At 40.2% G+C, this 20,768-nt stretch overlaps 1 protein-coding gene across 1 annotated transcript in view; it reads right to left on the bottom strand.

Annotated features, from left to right (window-relative positions):
• Positions 1-398: 398 nt before the first annotated feature.
• Positions 399-20,768, bottom strand: part of LOC126214898 (uncharacterized) — a 32,785-nt gene continuing 12,415 nt past the window's right edge. The window contains exons 2-3 of the mRNA XM_049941541.1: positions 12,631-12,784; positions 399-547 (exon numbers count right to left, since the gene is read on the bottom strand). Coding sequence (XP_049797498.1) covers positions 399-547; positions 12,631-12,784 — 303 coding nt within the window. The remainder of the gene's footprint in view (positions 548-12,630; positions 12,785-20,768) is intronic.

Raw genomic sequence — 20,768 nt, 5'->3', positions numbered from 1 at the left:
TTTTATTACACCCCCAATGTACCCATAATTTCATGTGGGACATACTCTCATTATATTATGCTCATGACAAATTGATTTAGTCCATTCTTATTGTACCCATCCATGTACATAAAATATGAAAAGGATCAATAAATAACTTAAATAAAACCTAATGTATATTCATATTCACGGTGATAATTAAATATAAGTAAATTGTGGGTAGTCTTTCAAAAATTTTATTTGTACTAAAATTTTAAGGATTTTGTGTAAAATGCCAGTTGCATGCTTATCAGAAAGTTAATGTGATATGCTTTTCTTAGTCAGTTTTTTCTTTGAAGCTGTTATGAGCTGCAATCTGCAGCAGTTGAAAGGAGTGACATAATTTCTCAACTAGCCAGGGTCCAAGAGAGGGTGGCAGCTCAGATCTTCTTGACCTTCTCTCCGACGACGACGGGGTTGTTTCGGCGTATCTCTTCGGCGCCCATCTCGCGGTAGTCGAATGTGCACTGGTGCTTGTCGCTGTAGCGGTGGACGGCACAGAACAGGCCTCCACACCGGCACAAGAAACCTGGGCAAAATATGCTTCAGTCTGGACAGAATACATGAATTCACAGAGCATTGTGGCTGAAAACTGAGTTGTAAGTGCTGTTTACCTTGTAGACTAAGTATAACATTCATATAAACTGCCCAGGTGCATGACAGTAAAATTTTATGTCATTTCTGGAAACATTCAGTTGTTCATTCAGACACATTAGCTGACAAACCTGGTATTGCCCGGATATTCATTTTGCCAATTTTCTATCAGAAACAGAAACAAAAAATGAACTGTGTTTGTAGTATAATATAAAAAAAATTCCATTTACATGTATTCAGAAAACATCTTTGAAATCATTCAGTAGACTTAGTGTGAGATGATCCTAGACAGTTTCTGTATACTGGGCATAACTGCTTTGTGTGTCTACAATTTGATTTTGTAAATGTCTCTATGGCAACATCTTTTCATAACTCTGTAATTGCCCATTGTTTTCACCTACAATCATTTCTGCTTTGCCGTTGAAAGCTGTCAAAAGTGCTACCAGGTGTAATGTGACTCGACTGCAGGAGTGCCTTAGTAGTAAAGACTAAATCTATTAGAACTTCATGCATAATGCAGCATTTTTTTCACTCATCTCAATGTTTATGAGATGTTTATTGAACTGTGTGTCATGCAATGATATATTTGTGCAGGTACATTCAGCAGCATATGTCAGTACTGCTTGTGAAATATGTTCCAAATAGAGTTAGTAGCAACGGGTAATAAATGCAAATATCATGCATGATGCACCAATTTTTCATGCATCTCATTGTTTATGATGTCATATCTCCTGAACTGTGATAGGTAGGAGGTTCTTACCCCCATGGTGACGGTTGTCTTTTTATAATTTGTATGGATTTCTCCCTTACCTTGCACTTATCCTTTTGCATGTTGTTGTTGTTATGGTCTTCAGTCCTGAGACTGGTTTGATGTAGCTCTCCATGCTACTCTATCCTGTGCAAGCTTCTTCATCTCCCAGTACGTACTGCAACCTACATCCTTCTGAATCTGCTTAGTGTATTGATCTCTTGGTCTCCCTCTACGATTTTTACCCTCCACGCTGCCCTCCAATGCTAAATTTGTGATCCCTTGATGCCTCAAAACATGTCCTACCAACCGATCCCTTCTTCTTGTCAAGTTGTGCCACAAACTTCTCTTCTCCCCAATCCTATTCAATACCTCCTCATTAGTTACGTGATCTACCCACCTTATCTTCAGCATTCTTCTGTAGCCCCACATTTCGAAAGCTTCTATTCTCTTCTTGTCCAAACTGGTTATTGTCCATGTTTCACTTCCATACATGGCTACACTCCTTACAAATACTTTCAGAAACGACTTCCTGACACTTAAATCTTTACTCAATGTTAACAAATTTCTCTTCTTCAGAAATGATTTCCTTGCCATTGCCAGTCTACATTTTATATCCTCTCTACTTCGACCATCATCAGTTATTTTACTCCCTAAATAGCAAAACTCCTTTACTGCTTTAAGTGTTTCATTTCCTAATCTAATCCCCTCAGCATCACCCGATTTAATTTGACTACATTCCATTATCCTCGTTTTGCTTTTGTTGATGTTCGTCTAATATCCTCCTTTCAAGACACTGTCCATTCCGTTCAACTGCTCTTCCAAGTCCTTTGCTGTCTCTGACAGAATTGCAATGTCATCGGCGAACCTCAAAGTTTTTACTTCTTCTCCGTGAATTTTAATACCTACTCCGAATTTTTCTTTTGTTTCCTTTACTGCTTGCTCAATATACAGATTGAATAACATCAGGGAGAGGCTACAACCCTGTCTCACTCCTTTCCCAACCACTGCTTCCCTTTCATGCCCCTCGACTCTTTATAACTGCCATCTGGTTTCTATACAAATTGTAAATAGCCTTTCGCTCCTTGTATTTTACCCCTGCCACCTTCAGAATTTGAAAGAGAGTATTCCAGTTAACATTGTCAAAAGCTTTCTCTAAGTCTACAAATGCTAGAAATGTAGGTTTGCCTTTTCTTAATCTTTCTTCTAAGATAAGTCGTAAGGTTTAGTATTGCCTCACGTGTTCCAACATTTCTACAGAATCCAAACTGATCTTCCCTGAGATTGGCTTCTACCAGTTTTTCCATTCGTCTGTAAAGAATTTGTGTTAGTACTTTGCAGCTGTGACTTATTAAACTGTCAGCTCGGTAATTTTCCAATCTGTCAACACCTGCTTTCTTTGGGATTGGAATTATTATAATCTTCGTGAAGTCTGAGGGTATTTCACCTGTCTTGTACATCTTGCTCACCAGATGGTAGAGTTTTGTCAGGAATGGCTCTCCCAAGGCTGTCAGTAGTTCTAATATAATGTTGTCTACTCCCGGGGCCTTGTTTTGACTCGGATCTCCCCCCATGAATAATGGACCTTTCCGTTGGTGGGGAGGCTTGCGTGCCTCAACGATACAGATAGACGTACCGTAGGTGCAACCACAACGGAGGGGTATCTGTTGAGAGGGCAGACAAACGTGTGGTTCCTGAAGAGGGGCAGCTGCCTTTTCAGTAGTTGCGGGGCAACAGTCTGGATGATTGACTGATCTGGCCTTGTAACACTAACCTAAACGGTCATCCTGTTGTGGTACTGTGAACAGCTGAAAGCAAAGGGTAGAACTACAGCCATAATTTTTCCCGAGGGCATGCAGCTTTACTGTATGGTTAAATGATGATGGTGTCCTCTTGGGTAAAATATTCCGGAGGTAAAATAGTCCCTCATTCAGAACTCTGGGCGGGGACTACTCAAGAGGACGTTGTTATCAGGTGAAAGAAATCGGGCATTCTACGGATCGGAGCATGGAATGTTAGATCCCTTAATCGGGCAGGTAGGTTAGAAAATTTAAAAAGGAAAATGGATAGGTTAAAGTTAGATATAGTGGGACTTAGTGAAGTTCGGTGGCAGCAGGAACAAGACTTTTGGTCAGGTGAATACAGGGTTATAAATACAAAATCAAATAGGGGTAATGCAGGAATAGGTTTAATAATGAATAAAAAAATAGGAGTGCGGGTAACCTACTACAAACAGCATAGTGAACGTATTATAGTGGCCAAGATAGACATGAAGCCCATGCCTACTACAGTAGTACAAGTTTATATGCCAACTACCTCTGCAGATGACGAAGAAATTGAAGAAATGTATGATGAGATAAAAGAAATTATTCAGGTAGTGAAGGGAGATGAAAATTTAATAGTCATGGGTGACTGGAATTCGATAGTAGGAAAAGGGAGAGAAGGAAACATAGTAGGAGAATATGGATTGGGGCTAAGAAATGAAAGAGAAAGCTGTCTGGTAGAATTTTGCACAGAGCATAAGTTAATCATAGCTAACACTTGGTTCATGAATCATAAAAGAAGGTTGTATACATGGAAGAATCCTGGAGATACTAAAAGGTATCAGATAGATTATATAATTGACAGGAAGTGTAAAATGGCTAAGCAAGGATGACTAGAGGACAAATGTAAGGATGTAGAGGCGCATATCACTAGGGGTAAGATAGATACAGCCTACAGGTAAATTAAAGAGACCTTTGGAGAAAAGAGAGCCACTTGTATGAATATCAAGAGCTCATATGGATACCCAGTTCTAAGCAAAGAAGGGAAAGCAGAAACGTGGAAGGAGTATATAGAGGGTCTATACAGGGGCGACGTACTTCAGGACAATATCATGGATATGGAAGAGGATGTAGATGAAGATGAAATGGGAGCTACGATACTGGGTGAAGAGTTTGACAGAGCACTGAAAGACGTGAGTCAAATCAAGGCCCCGGGAGTAGACAACATTCCATTAGAACTACTGACGGCATTGGGAGAGCCAGTCCTGACAAAACTCTACCATCTGGTGAGCAAGATGTACAAGACAGGTGAAATACCCTCAGACTTCAGGAAGATTATAATAATTCCAATCCCAAAGAAAGCAGGTGTTGACAGTTTGGAAAATTACCGAGCTGACAGTTTAATAAGTCACAGCTGCAAAGTACTAACACAAATTCTTTACAGATGAATGGAAAAACTGGTAGAAGCCAACCTCGGGGAAGATCAGTTTGGATTCCATAGAAATGTTGGAACACGTGAGGCAATACTGACCTTACGACTTATCTTAGAAGAAAGATTAAGGAAAGGCAAACCTACGTTTCTAGCATTTGTAGACTTAGAGAAAGCTTTGACAATGATTTTCTGGAATACTCTCTTTCAAATTCTAAAGGTGGAAGGGGTAAAATACAGTGAGTGAAAGGCTATTTACAATTTGTACAGAAACCAGATGGCAGTTATAAGAGTCAAGGGACATGAAAGGGAAGCAGCGGTTGGGAAGGGAGCGAGACAGGGTTGTAGCCTCTCCCCGATGTTATTCAACCTGTATATTGAGCAAGCAGTAAAGGAAACAAAAGAAAAATTTGGAGTAGGTATTAAAATCCAGGGAGAAGAAATAAAAACTTTGAGGTTTGCCGATGACATTGTAATTCTGTCAGAGACAGCAAAGGACTTGGAAGAGCAGTTGAACGGAATGGACAGTGTCTTGAAAGGTGGATATAAGATGAACATCATCAAAAGTAAAATGAGGATAATGGAATGCAGTCGAATTAAGTCAGGTGATGCTGAGGGGATTAGATTAGGAAATGAGACACTTAAAGTAGTAAAGGAGTTTTGCTATTTGGGTAGCAAAATAACTGATGATGGTCGAAGTAGAGAGGATATAAAATGTAGACTGGCAATGGCAAGGAAAGCGTTTCTGAAGAAGAGAAATTGGTTAACATCGAGTATAGATTTAAGTGTCAGGAAGTCGTTTCTGGAAGTATTTGTATGGAGTGTAGCCATGTATGGAAGTGAAACATGGACAATAAATAGTTTGGACAAGAAGAGAATAGAAGCTTTCGAAATGTGGTGCTACAGAAGAATGTTCAAGATTAGGTGGGTAGATCATGTAGCTAATGAGCAGGTATTGAATGGGATTGGGGAGAAGAGAAGTTTGTGGCACAACTTGACTAGAAGAAGCGATTGGTTGGTAGGACATGTCCTGAGGTATCAAGGGACCACAAATTTCGCATTGGAGGGCAGCGTGGAGGGTAAAAATCGTAGAGGGAGACCAAGAGATGAATACACGAAGCAGATTCAGAAGGATGTAGGTTGCAGTAGGTACTGGGAGATGAAGGAGCTTGCACAGGATAGATTAGCATGGAGAGCTGCATCAAACCAGTCTCAGGACTGAAAACCACAACAACAACTTTCAGTGCTCTGTCAAATTCTTCATGCAGTATCATATCTCCCACTTCATCTTCATCTACATCCTCTTCCATTTCCATAATATTGTCCTCAAGTGCATTGCCCTTGTATAGGCCCTCTATATACTCCCTCCACCTTTCTGCTTTCCCTTCTTTGCTTAAAACTGGGTTTTCATCTGAGCTCTCGATATTCATACAAGTGGTTCTCTTTTCTCCAAAGCTCTCTTTAATTTTCCTGTAGGCAGTATCTATCTTACCCGTAGTGAGATAAGCCTCTACATCCTTACATTTGTCCTCTAGGCATCCCTGCTTAGCCATTTTGCACTTCCTGTCGATCTCATTTTTGAGACGTGTGTATTCCTTATTGCCTGCTTCATTTATTGCATTTTTGTATTTTCTCCTTTCATCAATCAAATTCAGTATCTCTTCTGTTACCCAAGGATTTCTACTAGCCCTTGTCTTTTTACCTACTTGGTTCTCTGCTGCCTTCACTATTTCATCCCTCAAAGCTACCCATTCTTCTTCTTCTGTATTTCTTTTCCCCATTCCTGTCAATTGTTCCCTTATGCTCTCCCTGAAATTCTGTACAACCTCTGGTTTAGTCAGTTTATCCAGGTCCCATCTCCTTAAATTCCCACCTTTTTGCAGTTCTGCAGTTTTAATCTACAGTTCATAACCAATAGATTGTGGTCAGAGTCCACATCTGCCCCTGGAAATGTCTTACAATTTAAAACCTGGATCCTAAATCTCTGTCTTACCATTACATAATCTATCTGATACCTTTTAGTATCTCCAGGATTCTTCCATGTATACAACCTTCTTTTATGATTCTTGAACCAAGTGTTAGCTATGATTAACTTATGCTCTGTGCAAAATTCTACCAGGCGGCTTCCTCTTTCATTTCTTCCTCCCAGTCCATATTCACCTACTATGTTTCCTTCTCTGCCTTTTCCTACTATCAAATTCCAGTCACCCATGACTATTAAATTTTCGTCTCCCTTCACTACCTGAATAATTTCTTTTATCTCATCATACATTTCATCAATTTCTTTGTCATCTGCAGATCTGGCTGGCATATAAACTTGTACTACTGTAGTAGGCATGGGCTTCATGTCTACCTTGGCCACAATAATGCATTCACTGTGCTGTTTGTAGAAGCTTACCCGCACTCCTATTTTTTAATTCATTATTTAACCTACTCCTGCATTACCCCTATTTGATTTTGTATTTATAACCCTGTATTCACCTGACCAAAATTCTTCTTCCTCCTGCCTCTGAATTTCACTAATTCCAACTATATCTAACTTTAACCTATGCACTTCCCTTTTTAAATTTTCTAACCTACCTGCCCGATTAAGGGATCTGACGTTCCACACTCCGATCCGTAGAACGCCAGTTTTCTTTCTCCTGATTACGTCTTCTTGAGTAGTCCCCGCCTGGAGATCCAAATGGGGGACTATTTCACCTCTGGAATGTTTTACCCAAGAGGACGCCATCATCATTGAATCTCACAGTAAAGCTGCATTCCCTCGGCAAAAATTACGGCTGTAATTTCCCCTTGCTTTCAGCCATTCGCAGTACCAGGACAGCAAGGCCGTTTAGGTTAGTGTTACAAGGCCAGATCAATCAACCATCCAGACTGTTGCCCCTGAAACTACTGAAAAGGCTGCTGCCCCTCTTCGGGAACCACACATTTGTCTGGCCTCTCAACAGATACCCCTCTGTTATGGTTGCACCTACGGTACAGCTATCTGTGTTGCTGAGGCACGCAAGCCTCCCCACCAGCGGCAAGGTCCATGGTTCATGGGATAGGGGGGGGGGGGGGAGGGGGGGGGGGAGGAGAAGAATGTTATAAAAACACATTTCACAATACCAGTCTATGAAAAGGCTGTTAGTGGTACCAACAGCCAGCACTAGCTGTCAAATTCATGGATAAACAAGAACCAAAACTGAGAGCAGGAAAGCAAATTCAGAAGTGCACTTCACTGAAGCAGTTTAATTCTGACACCACAGTTAACTTGAGTGATCTAGATATTAATGCCAATAGTACTGAGTAACAATTAATACTGCAAAATATGACCAAAGCTCTATGGCCCAGTGGAAATCCTATCATATTTTATACAATATTTGTGGCTAAGTTAGCCCATGGATTAAACAAATCTGTTATCATTTGTGCTGTCCTTCTCTGTATATGTTCAATATCCCCTGTTAGTCCTATCTGGTGTGAGTCGCACATTACATGTGCATCATTACAACACAGAAGAGAAAACATAGGGTGCTGAATATTGACATCTGTCTTCTCCTCAGGCAAAACTCAACCACCTGTAAAAAAATTATTATTTTCACTGTGTTTTGGGATACTCACCAAATTTATGTGACCAATTACCTGGTATGAGGGGCAACAGCAAATTCTCCTCAGTACATAGGGACTCTAGCACACCTCTGATGTCAACTTTGTCATATTAGAGGCAGCCAGGTACCAATCTTGCAACATGAGAACATTTGTCCAGGCTACCCTCACACAACTGAAAAAGCTCTGTGAAATCTGAAGTTTGAACTGATTCCACACCATCCTTACTCCTCTGATCTTGTGCCTTGCGATTTTTATTTTTTTTCTTCGACTCAAGGGAGACCTCAATGGTAATCATTACACCTCCGAGGACAGGGTGAAAGTAGCTGTCAAGTGTTAGATTCAAGGAAAGCCAGAAGAATTTTTCAGTGATGGAATGAAAAAACTTGTTACATGATGGGAGATATGTGTTAGTCTTACCAATGACTATGTTAAAAATAAGTATATGATTTTGAAGTTTAAGAATTGTATTTTCAAGTACTTTTTGCCTGATCTTTCTAATTGTTTTTGTTTGTGTTCTATGAGGATATGTGCATTACTTTTCAGCCTACCCTCTTACATTAAAAAAGCTAGGAAATCAAATAAACTGGATCTTTATAAAGCACTGACATTAAACTGTTACATATGCCATATTATGACACTTGGTCATTGTAGCTCCACCTACCAAGGATTTAAATTTTCTCATTAAGCCCTCTCTCATCACATTTGTGTCTCATAAATGATTGGGGTGTTCACCTGTCATAATATCAGGGATTGTTGAAATTGTCACCTGGCTGCATTCTACTAAGTTGCTTGAACATTTTATATGCTGGGGGAACTTCGAGTTTCTTGTTGTCTACTGGAAATTGTAATTTTGTTCAGATAACTGTAAATTTCTCTGTGTACTTAAAAGGCTTACTTTATATACAGGGTGTTTCAAAAATGACCGGTATATTTGAAACGGCAATAAAAACTAAACGAGCAGCGATAGAAATACACCGTTTGTTGCAATATGCTTGGGACAACAGTACATTTTCAGGCGGACAAACTTTCGAAATTACAGTAGTTACAATTTTCAACAACAGATGGCGCTGCAAGTGATGTGAACGATATAGAAGACAACGCAGTCTGTGGGTGCGCCATTCTGTACGTCGTCTTTCTGCTGTAAGCGTGTGCTGTTCACAACGTGCAATATTCTATACTTCTGCAATATTCTATAACCGGTTGCACTAGTGATTTGTAAGCAGTCTCTTTTGCAGACTGGTTGCACTTCCCAAGTACTCTAACAATAAACCAAAATCTACCACCCGCTTTACCTATGACTGAACCTATGTGATCATTCCATTTCATATCCCTACAAAGTTTCATACAAAGAAATTTGTTTTGTATGAGTTGGCCAATTCCAACAGTGACTCATTGATATTATAGTCATAGAATACCATGTTTTTTTTCATTTTGTGAAGTGCAAAATTTTACATTTCTGAACATTCAGAGCAAGTTACCAATCTCTGTACCAAATTGAAATCTTATCAAGATCTGACTGAATATTTATGCAGTTTCTGTCATATAGTACTTCACTATAGACAACTGCTTCATCTGCAAAAGACTGACGTTACTATTGTATGCAAGGTCATTAAAATACAACATGAATGGCAAGGGTCCCAAGACACTTCCCTGTGGCACATCTGAAGTTACTTCTACATCTGATAACTCTCCTTCATAAGTAACATGCTGTGTCCTCCAGCCAAAAAAGTCCTCAATCCAGTCACAAATTTCACTTTGACACCCCAGATGACCTTTCTTTTGACAATAATTGCAGGTGCAGTACTGAGTTAAATGCGTTTCAGAAATCAAGGAACACTACATCTACCTTGTTAACTTGATCCAAAGCTATCAGTATGTGATGTGAGAAAAGTGTGTGTTGGATTTCACATTATCGATGTTTTTGAAAACCATGCTGATTGGCATTGAGGAGGTCATTCTGTTCAAGATACTTCATTATGTTAGAACTCAGAGTATGTTCTTAGATTCTGTTGATGTCAAGGATATTGGACTGCAGTTTTGTGGATCCTTTCTACTGCCCTTCTTGTGGACGAGTGTGCCAGTGCCTTCTTGTAAGAACTGGGGACAGTTTTTTATTTGAGGGATCTGCAGTAGATTATAGTGAAAAGAGGGACTAACACAGCCACAAATTCAGTATAGACTGACAGGAATTCCATCAGAGCCTGCAGTTTTGTTCTATTTTAATAATTTCAGCTGTTTCTCAACAGCACTGGTGGGATGAGGACTAAAGTGGGGAGTTCTCCTGGGTTTTTGTTTGTAAAGGACATTTTAAAATGGAGTTAATCATAAGTGTACAATGGAGATTGCTTACAAATAATTTGTGTAGCCCATTGTAGAATAGGTCTTGTACCAAACAGTGCTGACAGGGAATATTCAACATATAAAGAGAGGTGCAGGATGAATGATTATAGGTTTGATTGACTCTTGAGAGAGCATCATTTAAATACTGAAAAACCTGATTTGACAGTCTCTTGAAGATAGATTGAATTTACCCCACAAAATTTCAAGAACTGCTATTAAGTGAGAAATCTATGAGTATACAACAGTGTCATATGTATTGATCCTGCAGGGAATGTAAAGACAAAATTAGACTAATTTAGTAGACATACAGGCAACTAAACAATCCTTCCTCTCATGCTCCATAAACAAATGGACAAGGAAGATATCCTAACATGTGATACCATGCTAAGTACCCTCTACCATGCAGTTCACAGTGGCTTGCAGAGTATGGATCTAGATGCAGATGTAGATTAAGAAATAAGTTCTTAGGGAACAACATTATGCCAGGATCTCCATCGACATCTACACTCTGCAAAGCCCTGTGAAGTGCATAGCAGAGGGTTATGTCCCACTGTACCAGCCACTAAAGGGCTTTTTTGAGTCATCTATGGAGTGCAAGCAAAATGATTGTTTAAATGCCTTTGTGTGTGCTGTAATTAATTTAATCTTTCCCACATGATCCCTATTAGAGCAACACATACCCTGTGACCATTTGTGCAACCCATCTCTGCATACAGTTAACATCCCTTGTTAGTCCTGCTTGGTATGGGTCCCACACCATTTGAGCAATATTCTAGGATGAGCCATACAAGTGCATCGTAAACAGTCTCCTTTCTAGACAGGTTGTATTACCCCAGCAAAGTGAAGTATAAGATCTGCTCTACTCATGACTTAGCCTACGTGATCATTCCACATACAAAGTGTACAAATTTATACGAGTGACTTATTCCAACTGTGACGCTTCAATACTATAATCACAGAATATTACATTTTTTCCCTTTTATGAAGGGCACAGTTTTGCTTTTCTTAACGTTTAAAGCAAGTTGCCAATTTCGGCACCACTCTGAAATCTTACTGAGATCTGACTGAATATTTATGCAGTTTCTTTCAGAAAGTATTTTATTATAGATAACTGCATCATCTGCGAAAAGTCTGATGGTACTATAAATATTGTCTGCAAGGTCATTAATATACAAAATGAACAGCAAGGGCCCCAAAACACTACCCTGGGGCACACCCGAAACTGCTTCTAGATCTTTCAGTGGTTGTCCATTCAAGATAACTTGCTACATCCTCCCTACCAAAAAATCCTCTATCCAGTAACAAATTTTGCTTGAAATCTCATACCACAGTAATTTTGATGATAAGCGTAGATGTGTTACTGAGTGAAATCATGTTTAGAAGTCCAGGAATACTACATCTACCTCAGTGACTTGATACAAAGCTTTCAATAAGTCCTGTAAGGAAAGTAGAGTCGGGTTTCACATGAGGGACGTTTTCGGAGTCCATGCTGGTTGCCATGCGGTAGGTCATTCGTTTAGAGATACCTCATTATGTTTGTGCTCAGAATGTGTTCTGTGATTCTACAGCAAATCTATGTCAAGAATATTAGACACTAATTGTATGGATCACTTCTACTTCCCTTCCTGTAGGTGGGTGTGAACTGCTTTTTCTTCTAATTACGGGCACAGTTTTCTGTTAGAGGATATTAAGTGTCTGTTGAGGCTGAGTGATTCCACTGAAACCTCAACTGAAGAGGTCTGCAGAAAAAAGTGCTAATCTACAAGATTGTATTTTGAATTGCTGCATGCTATATGGTTAGTTAATTTCAAAGACAAGAACATAAATACAATAACACAACACAAATTACATGATAAACGGCTCTTTCTAGTTATAGAGTTGTTTACTCATAAGCACAACAGATAGAATGATCAGACCAATCCTCATTAAACTGAGGGTTAGTACTTTCTTCTGCTGCCACCTTCAATTATACAAAGATGTGACATCTCAGGCTGCCCATTTCAATTAAGCAGTTCCCACTGAGTTATTGTTGTCTGAGGTTGCACTACTGTGCAATAGTTCAAGTTCCAAACCATTACAGGTTACCTTCACTTTTGGCTGAACATACTTGGAAAAGTGACAAACCAGAGTTGATATATGCTGGAGATTACCTGTGAGACCAACCTTCCTGTTACAGACTGCGCAGCGGTTAACGTTCTTCTTGGTCTTTTTCTCAGGGTCCTTTGTGTCGCAGCCATCCTCTGGCAGGATGTTGTTTACTGTGTCTTCTACAGTGCTGTTGCTACTTGATCCCTCCTCTGGGTTCTGAAGTGAAACATGCACAGTTTTAGGATTTCAAAGTGGTCCAGAGATTAGCAACTTCCTTCAAATGTTCAAAAATGTAAAAAACTTTGTACTTAACAAAATTAAAAAAAAAATTCTGTTTCAAGAAAGAAATTTTGATGCTGCAGTGGAGCATGCACTGATATGAAACCTCCTGGTGGACCAAAACTGTGTCCCAGACTGGACTCAAACTGGGAGTCTTTGCCTTTTGTGTGTTCAAGTGCTCTACTAAATGAGCTACCCGAACATGACCTGTGACCCGTCTTCACAAGTGGTATCTCATTTCCTACCTTTCAAAATTCACAGTATTATGGAGACATGGGTTAAGCACAGCCTGGAGAATTGTTTCCTGGATGAAATTTTCACTTGGGAGCAGAGAGGGAACTGATATGGCGCACCCTGATAGATTAAAGCTATAGGTAAAGGTCCTGGCTTTGAGTCCTCGTCCAGCACTGTTTTAATCTGACAGGAAATTTGAAGATGGCAGGATGAAATTTTCACTGTGCAGAGGAGTATGTGCTGATATGAAACTTCCTAACAGATTAAATCTGTGTACTGGGCTGAGACTCTAACTCAGGACCATTGCCTTTTGCAGACAAGTGCTGTACTGACTGAACTACCCAAGCATGACTCACACCTGTCCTCACAGCTTTACTTCCACCAGTGTCTTGTTTCCTACCTCCACAATATTGTTTCTTCTAGGAGTGCTAGTTCTGGTAGGTTCACAGAAGAGCTTCTGTGAAGTTTGGAATGTAGGAGACAAGATACTGGTGGAAGTAAAGCTGTGAGGATAGGACATGAATCGTGCTTTGGTAGCTCAGTTGGTAGAGCACTTGCCTACAAAAGACAAAGGTCCTGAGTTTAAGTCTTGGTACAGCACACAGTTTTAAACTGCCAGGAAGTTTCAGTTTCAATATTAGTGATAACACAGATTAAGTCAACTCTTACAGATACCTGGGTGGAGAACAAAGTTGAATGATCACACAGGCTCAGTCATAGGTGAGAGAAGTGGCAGAATTCAGTTAATTGGTAGGATACTTTAAAAATGCAGTCATGCTGCAAAGTCAAGATTGCTTACAAAACACTCATGCAACCCATTATATGAGCAGGAGTCAAATGGAAATCTTAAATACTTTTTTTTTTAATTTCTGCTGTTGACAGAAGTGGAATACAAGTGTATTATTTCTTGCCATTGTCTCCCTGTCATTTGACCCACTTCCTCTAATGTGCAGGAAGTGCACAGTTTCCTCTGAAAAAAGAAATTTTTTGAGTTGTGTGCGCAGCCTCTCATACACAGTCTGCTGCTCCTCTTCATCAGAACGAAATTTGTTTCCTCCCATCAGCTCTTTGAGTGGTCTAGACATGTAGTAATCACTCACTGTGAGGTCTGTTGAGTACGGCAGATGTGGAAGAATGTCAAAGTGCAGGTCATCGATGGTTGAAAATGTTGCACAGGCAGCACAAGACCAAGCATTATGTTGCAAAATGACATCTGTAGTTATAAGTCCATGTTGCTTTAATCTTATTTCAGGCCAAAACAAATTTTTTAACATATTGGAGTACAGCACACCCATGATGGTGTTTCCCCTAGTTTTTAGTGTCAAAAGACAATGATGTGTTCATCCTGAAAGAGAGTGAGCAAAACATTCCCTGCAGACAGCTGCATCTGGAATTTCTCAGGTTTTATTGAAGAGGAACAGTGCCAATCCTGGTTTGCTCTCTTTGTTTTGGGTTCTGGTAGTGTACCCATGTTTCATCTTATGTAACAGAGAAGCCATCACCTTCTGCTTCAAAGCATTGTGAAAGTTCTTCACAGAAGTCGATGTTCAGTTCTGCAGCTATTTCATCCACCGTGAGTCAGAATTGTGGATATGCTGCTAATCCTTAACTGGCAGATGCCTGAAGACATCCTCTATCCTGTGGAAGCTTCCTTACAAAATTTTAAGAATCAGTGACAAATCTGCACATTACTCCATTAGGACCTTGAAGGCAAGATTACACTAATTAAAGTGTACAGGGAGGCATCCAAGCAGTCATTTTTCTTGCACTCACTATGCAAATGAAATGGTAAGAAGTCCTGAAATGTGGTGCAAACAGAAGCACTCTCATTTATTCATTCAGTGCTTCATTCATCATGCTCTGTATGAGGGTGGTTTGAAAAGTTCTCAGAACGTAACAGAAAAAAAGTACTTGTATCACTGAAACTTTTTTTATTTTTCCATGTAGTCTCCTTGTATCCAGAATGAGGTACTGGCAGAAGTAAAGCTGTGAGTACCGGGCGTGAGTCGTGCTTCGGTAGCTCAGATGGTAGAGCACTTGCCCGCGAAAGGCAGAGGTCCCGAGTTCGAGTCTCGGTCGGGCACACAGTTTTAATTTGCCAGGAAGTTTCTTAGTCTCCTTGTAGATTAATGCACTTGGTCCAGTGATGTTCCAGTGCCTTGATCCCATATGAAAATGAGTTTCCTCCAGGCCTGCTAAATAGTTGTCAACTCCAGCTGTCAATTCTTTGTTTGAAGTGAGTCTTCGTCCAGTTTTGGGAAGAGATGGAAATCTGACAGAGCTATATCAGGTGAATAAGACAGGTGTGGCAACAATTCATAGCTTAGTTTGTGTAATTTTGCCATGGCAATGGCACATGTGTGTGGGAGCGCATTGTCTGGATGGAAGATGACTCTCTTCCTTGCTAAACATGGTCTTTTTTCGTGCATCTTTTGTTGAAATTTGTGCAGGAGGTTAGCATAGTATTCTCCAGTAATTGTTTGCCCAGTGTGGAGATAATTTACAAAACAGAATCCTCTCCGCATGCCAGAACACTGATGCTATGACCCTTCTCACTGAAGGAATTGTCTTTGCTTACGTTGGTGGGGAGAATCAGCATGTTTCCAGTGCTTTGAATGTTGTTTTGTCTCTGGGGTATAGTAGTGCACCCAAGTGTCATCTGTGGTCACAAAATGGCACAAAAAATCTTATTTGTTTCTCCTAAAAGGGCCAAACATTGTTCCAATATGTCCAGTCTCATGCGTTTTTGATCCATCGTCAAGAGTCGTGGCACCCATCTTGCAGATAGTTTTTTCATTTCTAAATCTTCAGTTAAAATGTGATATACCTTTCCAGATGACATCTGGCAAGCGTGAGCAATTTCAAGCACTTTCAATTGACAACCCCCCATGACCATTTTGTGCAGTTTTGCAATGATTTCTGGAGTAGTGACACATCTTGACCGACCAGTGCGCAGATCATCAACTAAGCTCTCCTGACCAAATTGAAATTCATTTGTTCACTTAACAACAGTTGAATATGAAGGAGCAGAGTCCTCCAGTGTATTCTGGAAATCAGCATGAATGTCCTTTGCTTTCATACCTTTCTTTATGAAGTACTTAATCATTGCTCAAATCTCGATTTTTTCCATCTTCGCAAATCACTATGTGCGAAAAACAACAGAGCCATGTCACTGCCACAGCTCTCTTCCAAGAGCACTTATGTGGCACATGTTTACAGTTAACAGTCCAATGAATATCATGTGAACAACTCATTGCACTAGCACTGACGTCTTGTGGTGATTCCGAGAACTTTTCAAACCACCCCTCATAGAACTCAGCAACAAGCAAGACATTAAGGGGTGTTGAATAAAACTGTATAAGAGTATGTAAAGTAGTGCACACATACTTGTAGATAGTGACCTAAATGATACTGAGAAATGCACCAGGTGGCGTCTGATAGGAACCCCCCCCCCCCCCCCCCTTCCTCAACTCTCTCTCTCTCTCTCTCTCTCTCTCTCTGTCTCTCTCTCACTCTCTCACTCTCTCACTCTCTCACTCTCTCACTCTCTCTCCCTCTCTCCCTCTCTCTCTATACACTGCATTCATCTAGTGTATTTTGAGTAGCAGAAGTATGAGACATATTGTAATACTATGTCAATGTGAATTAAACAGTATGCTGTAGTGACTCCTAGTGGGATTCATCTATATTTAAAGGCTGTTTATGGTACAATGCTGTTGGTCTATTGTAAAATCATGGGTAATAAAATTTCTTGGTGGAAAGCCTGGAAAAGCAGTAATTGTTGATGAAGCATGAAGCAGATGTCCAGTCACTGCCACAGATGATAAACATTGAAGAACTTATTAAAAATGATGGATGAATCAGTAGAAAGTGTATCACAAACCATATTGATATAGCCAAAGAATGTTTCAGCTTTGTAACTGAAGAATTAGGATACCATAAAATCTATACACAATGGCTACCATGCCATGTCACACATGAGAACAAAAAGTATTGACTGGAATACTGTGAACAACTTTCACAGCACCATCACGACAAAGGAGATGATTTTCTTTTGAATATTGTGACAGGGGACAAGTCGTGTGTGCATCATTACAACCCAGAAGAGAAAACATAGGGTGCTGAATATTGACGTCTGTCTTCTCCTCAGGCAAAACTCAACCACCTGCAAAAAAAATATTATTTTCACTGTGTTTTGGGATACTCACCAAATTTATGTGACCAATTACCTGGTATGAGGGGCAACAGCAAATTCTCCTCAGTACATAGGGACTCTAGCACACCTCTGATGTCAACTTTGTCATATTAGAGGCAGCCAGGTACCAATAATCTTGCAACATGAGAACATTTGTCCAGGCTACCCTCACACAACTGAAAAAGCTCTGTGAAATCTGAAGTTTGAACTGATTCCACACCATCCTTACTCCTCTGATCTTGTGCCTTGCAATTTTTATTTTTTTTCTTCGACTCAAGAGAGACCTCAATGGTAATCATTACACCTCCGAGGACAGGGTGAAAGTAGCTGTCAAGTGTTAGATTCAAGGAAAGCCAGAAGAATTTTTCAGTGATGGAATGAAAAAACTTGTTACATGATGGGAGATATGTGTTAGTCTTACCAATGACTATGTTAAAAATAAGTATATGATTTTGAAGTTTAAGAATTGTATTTTCAAGTACTTTTTGCCTGATCTTTCTAATTGTTTTTGTTTGTGTTCTATGAGGATATGTGCATTACTTTTCAGCCTACCCTCTTACATTAAAAAAGTTAGGAAATCAAATAAACTGGATCTTTATAAAGCACTGACATTAAACTGTTACATATGCCATATTATGACACTTGGTCATTGTAGCTCCACCTACCAAGGATTTAAATTTTCTCATTAAGCCCTCTCTCATCACATTTGTGTCTCATAAATGATTGGGGTGTTCACCTGTCATAATATCAGGGATTGTTGAAATTGTCACCTGGCTGCATTCTACTAAGTTGCTTGAACATTTTATATGCTGGGGGAACTTCGAGTTTCTTGTTGTCTACTGGAAATTGTAATTTTGTTCAGATAACTGTAAATTTCTCTGTGTACTTAAAAGGCTTACTTTATATACAGGGTGTTTCAAAAATGACCGGTATATTTGAAACGGCAATAAAAACTAAACGAGCAGCGATAGAAATACACCGTTTGTTGCAATATGCTTGGGACAACAGTACATTTTCAGGCGGACAAACTTTCGAAATTACAGTAGTTACAATTTTCAACAACAGATGGCGCTGCAAGTGATGTGAACGATATAGAAGACAACGCAGTCTGTGGGTGCGCCATTCTGTACGTCGTCTTTCTGCTGTAAGCGTGTGCTGTTCACAACGTGCAAGTGTGCTGTAGACAACATGGTTTATTCCTTAGAACAGAGGATTTTTCTGGTGTTGGAATTCCACCGCCTAGAACACAGTGTTGTTGCAACAAGACGAAGTTTTCAACGGAGGTTTAATGTAACCAAAGGACCGAAAAGCGATACAATAAATGATCTGTTTGAAAAATTTCAACGGACTGGGAACGTGACGGATGAACGTGCTGGAAAGGTAGGGCGACCGCGTACGGCAACCACAGAGGGCAACGCGCAGCTAGTGCAGCAGGTGATCCAACAGCGGCCTCGGGTTTCCGTTCACCGTGTTGCAGCTGCGGTCCAAATGACACCAACGTCCACGTATCGTCTCATGCGCCAGAGTTTACACCTCTATCCATACAAAATTCAAACGCGGCAACCCCTCAGCGCCGCTACCATTGCTGCACGAGAGACATTCGCTAACGATATAGTGCACAGGATTGATGACGGCGATATGCATGTGGGCAGCATTTGGTTTACTGACGAAGCTTATTTTTACCTGGATGGCTTCGTCAATAAACAGAACTGGCGCATATGGGGAACCGAAAAGCCCCATGTTGCAGTCCCATCGTCCCTGCATCCTCAAAAAGTACTGGTCTGGGCCGCCATTTCTTCCAAAGGAATCATTGGCCCATTTTTCAGATCTGAAACGATTACTGCATCACGCTATCTGGACATTCTTCATGAATTTGTGGCGGTACAAACTGCCTTAGACGACACTGCGAACACCTCGTGGTTTATGCAAGAAGGTGCCCGGCCACATCGCACGGCCGACGCCTTTAATTTCCTGAATGAATATTTCGATGATCGTGTGATTGCTTTGGGCTATCCGAAACATACAGGAGGCGGCGTGGATTGGCCTCCCTATTCGCCAGACATGAACCCCTGTGACTTCTTTATGTGGGGACACTTGAAAGACCAGGTGTACCGCCAGAATCCAGAAACAATTGAACAGCTGAAGCAGTACATCTCATCTGCATGTGAAGCCATTCCGCCAGACACGTTGTCAAAGGTTTCGGGTAATTTCATTCAGAGACTATGCCATATTATTGCTACGCGTGGTGGATATGTGGAAAATATCGTACTATAGAGTTTCCCAGACCGCAGCGCCATCTGTTGTTGAAAATTGTAACTACTGTAATTTTGAAAGTTTGTCTGCCTGAAAATGTACTGTTGTCCCAAGCATATTGCAACAAACGGTGTATTTCTATTGCTGCTCGTTTAGTTTTTATTGCCGTTTCAAATATACCGGTCATTTTTGAAACACCCTGTAAATGGGTTCTGACTGTGACAAATAACAGTTTTATATGGTCTTCTAACATTACAACCTTTGTTGAGAACATAATATAGATTTTATTAAGAGTCAGAGATTGTGTTGTCTGTTAAGTGCAAGACTCAAATAGGTGAGGATCAGCTCTTAGTCCATCTGTAATTTTTTTTCCCTTATTGCTTGTTTCTCTTCTGGCAATGATTTATACATGTGCTATATGACAGTCTCCACTGTGGTTTGGAACCTATGTTAGACTGTAATTCCCTTGTCACTAGATGGACAAGTCAGTTTAATACTTAATATTTGTTCTATAGCTCACAAATACAACATTTCATAATGAAGTGGAAAGTGTCAGTTTACTAAGGTTTCTTTACATGATATTGTGTTGTTGTGGTCTTCAGTCCTGAGACTGGTTTGATGCAGCTCTCCATACTACTCTATCCTGTGCAAGCTTCTTCATCTCAGAGTATCTACTGCAGCTTACATCCTTCTGAATCTGCTTAGTGTATTCATCTCTTTGTCTCCCTCTACGATTTTTACCCTCCACGCTGCACTCCAGACTAGACTGGTGATCCCTTGATGCCTCAGAATATGTCCTACCAACTGATCCCTTCTTCTTGTCAAGTTGTGCCAGAAACTCCTCTTCTCCCCAATTCTATTCAATACCTCCTCATTCGTTATGTGATCTACCCATCTAATCTTCAGCATTCTTCTGTAGCACCACATTTCGAAAGCTTCTATTCTCTTCTTGTCCAAACTATTTATCATCCATGTTTCACTTCCATACATGGCTACACTCCATACAAATACTTTCAGAAACGACTTCCTGACACTTAAATCAATACTCAATGTTAACAAATTTCTCTTCTTCAGAAACGCTTTCCTTGCCATTGCCAGTCTACATTTTATATCCTCTCTACTTCGACCATCATCAGTTATTTTGCTACCCAAATAGCAAAACTCCTTTACTACTTTAAGTGTCATTTCCTAATCTAATTCCCTCAGCATCACCCGACTTAATTTGACTACATTCCATTA

The sequence above is a fragment of the Schistocerca nitens genome, chromosome 12 (genome assembly GCF_023898315.1).
Source record: "Schistocerca nitens isolate TAMUIC-IGC-003100 chromosome 12, iqSchNite1.1, whole genome shotgun sequence".
Taxonomy (NCBI): Eukaryota; Metazoa; Arthropoda; class Insecta; order Orthoptera; family Acrididae; genus Schistocerca; species Schistocerca nitens.
This window is presented reverse-complemented; position numbering and strand designations above follow the sequence as displayed.